Below are 1526 nucleotides of genomic sequence, written 5' to 3'. Positions count from 1 at the left end.
CATTTGAAACTATTATGCTTTTAAAACGGAAACTTAAGTCACTTTTTTTAAAGTGGCGATAAATAATAAATATCAATGCAATTACAAATTAATCATTACTACATATTGCACCATAAATAGGCAGTAAAGTATTTCACTCACCAACGTTGACGTTTCAATGGTGGACTTTCTTGTTCACTATTATATGCTGCCTCGTGAACTTTCGTCTTCGAAGTAAATCGTTTACTCCTCGATCTTACTGTGCGACGTAACGAAAGTGTACTACACTTATGTAGTACTACCTTCTTCTTTTTGGATCTACAAAATAAGTACATATATAAGGTCGTTAAAGAATTTCCTAACTTGTCACTGTAAAACTTAATTATTGTATTGTTAAAACTAAACAAAAATTAACAGATATAAACAAATCGTTGTGCAATGCATTAAAATGGATTTGCTGAAAAATTTGTTAAAAATTTTCCATCTATGCGTACGAGTGTGTTACCTCACGAATAAATTTTACCAACTTTGCTGGAAAACTACAGTTCATAGAGGATACTTCCTGAACATCTTTGTCACTGTTGGTTGGTTCCTGGCAACGATTACTGAAAAAACATATAGAAAATAATGTTACAATTAATGTACACCAAACTTATAGTAATGACGTATGGGAAAATTTCAAAAGAATCGAAATATCTTTAAATGGCTCACTTGAGTCGAATGTATATTACACAACTGTAGGAATTACATTACTTATAGTGGAAAAAAATAACTTGAATACAAGATATATCCTCCAAATGTGGTACACTTGTATTTTAATACATACCTAGTAGATACTGATGTTAATGTTTCATGGCAACTCGTTGAGTCTATCATCAACAGATCCAAATTTTGTAAGTGCTTAGTGACTCCTGCGGGGGATGGTACTGGGGTCGAAGATCGTATCGAAGTATTAGTGCTCGTGGATGGGCAAACCAAATAAAACTCCCGCCTTATCACCTTCATATTATCTTCTTCACGAGATGCTCTAAAAGAAGAAAAAAGTTATTGTAATTTCATATACATACTACAGAAAAACTACAATTGCTAGCTTTGTAATTTTAATAAATATCAGAGCAATAAAAATGATTGTTATATTTCGTCTAATAATTCATAAATAATATATTATAGCACTATATATTATTAACGATATAGAGTTATGGTTAAAAAAGGACTATATTGATTTTTCCTTCTTAACTTACTGTTCATTTAATGGCAGCAGATATAATGTAGGTATAGTGGATGGTAAAAAATTCCGCCTTTTTTAAATCTTTTCTGCCGCAGCTCTCTTTCTCTTCGGCTGAACAAATGACTCTGGCGTAAAGTGCATTGAACAAATTCTTGCTGTAATAACAAAAAATCGTAATGTATTTTGTTGATGTATGAACATCACCTTTAATTTACTTCAAATAAGCATAGACATTTACATATATTATTATATGTAACCTGGGTACCCTTATATGGGTACCTAAGTCGTCTACAGACGATTCCGAGTCTCGACATCGAAC

At 31.8% G+C, this 1526-nt stretch overlaps 1 protein-coding gene across 1 annotated transcript; it reads right to left on the bottom strand.

Moving 5' to 3' along the window:
* Window positions 1–206: 206 nt before the first annotated feature.
* On the bottom strand, window positions 207–1038 carry LOC112468786. Its single transcript, XM_025038132.1, has 3 exons — window positions 806–1038; window positions 485–584; window positions 207–297 (listed from the first exon to the last, which is right to left on the bottom strand). Exons 1-3 carry the CDS (start codon window positions 982–984, stop codon window positions 268–270), a joined length of 309 nt encoding a protein of 102 aa, XP_024893900.1. The 5' UTR covers window positions 985–1038; the 3' UTR covers window positions 207–267.
* Window positions 1039–1526: the final 488 nt, after the last annotated feature.

This window comes from Temnothorax curvispinosus, unplaced genomic scaffold (genome assembly GCF_003070985.1).
Source record: "Temnothorax curvispinosus isolate PA1 unplaced genomic scaffold, ASM307098v1 QBEX01002015.1, whole genome shotgun sequence".
Classification (NCBI taxonomy): domain Eukaryota; kingdom Metazoa; phylum Arthropoda; class Insecta; order Hymenoptera; family Formicidae; genus Temnothorax; species Temnothorax curvispinosus.
This window is presented reverse-complemented; position numbering and strand designations above follow the sequence as displayed.

Coding starts and splice junctions, on each gene's coding strand:
- LOC112468786 (XM_025038132.1), bottom strand. CDS start 984: ATGAAGGTGATAAGGCGGGAGTTTTATTTGGTTTGCCCATCCACGAGC. Junction 585..805: donor TTAACATCAGTATCTACTAG/GTATGTATTAAA, acceptor ATGTTTTTTCAG/TAATCGTTGCCAGGAACCAA. Junction 298..484: donor TGGTAAAATTTATTCGTGAG/GTAACACACTCG, acceptor CTTATTTTGTAG/ATCCAAAAAGAAGAAGGTAG.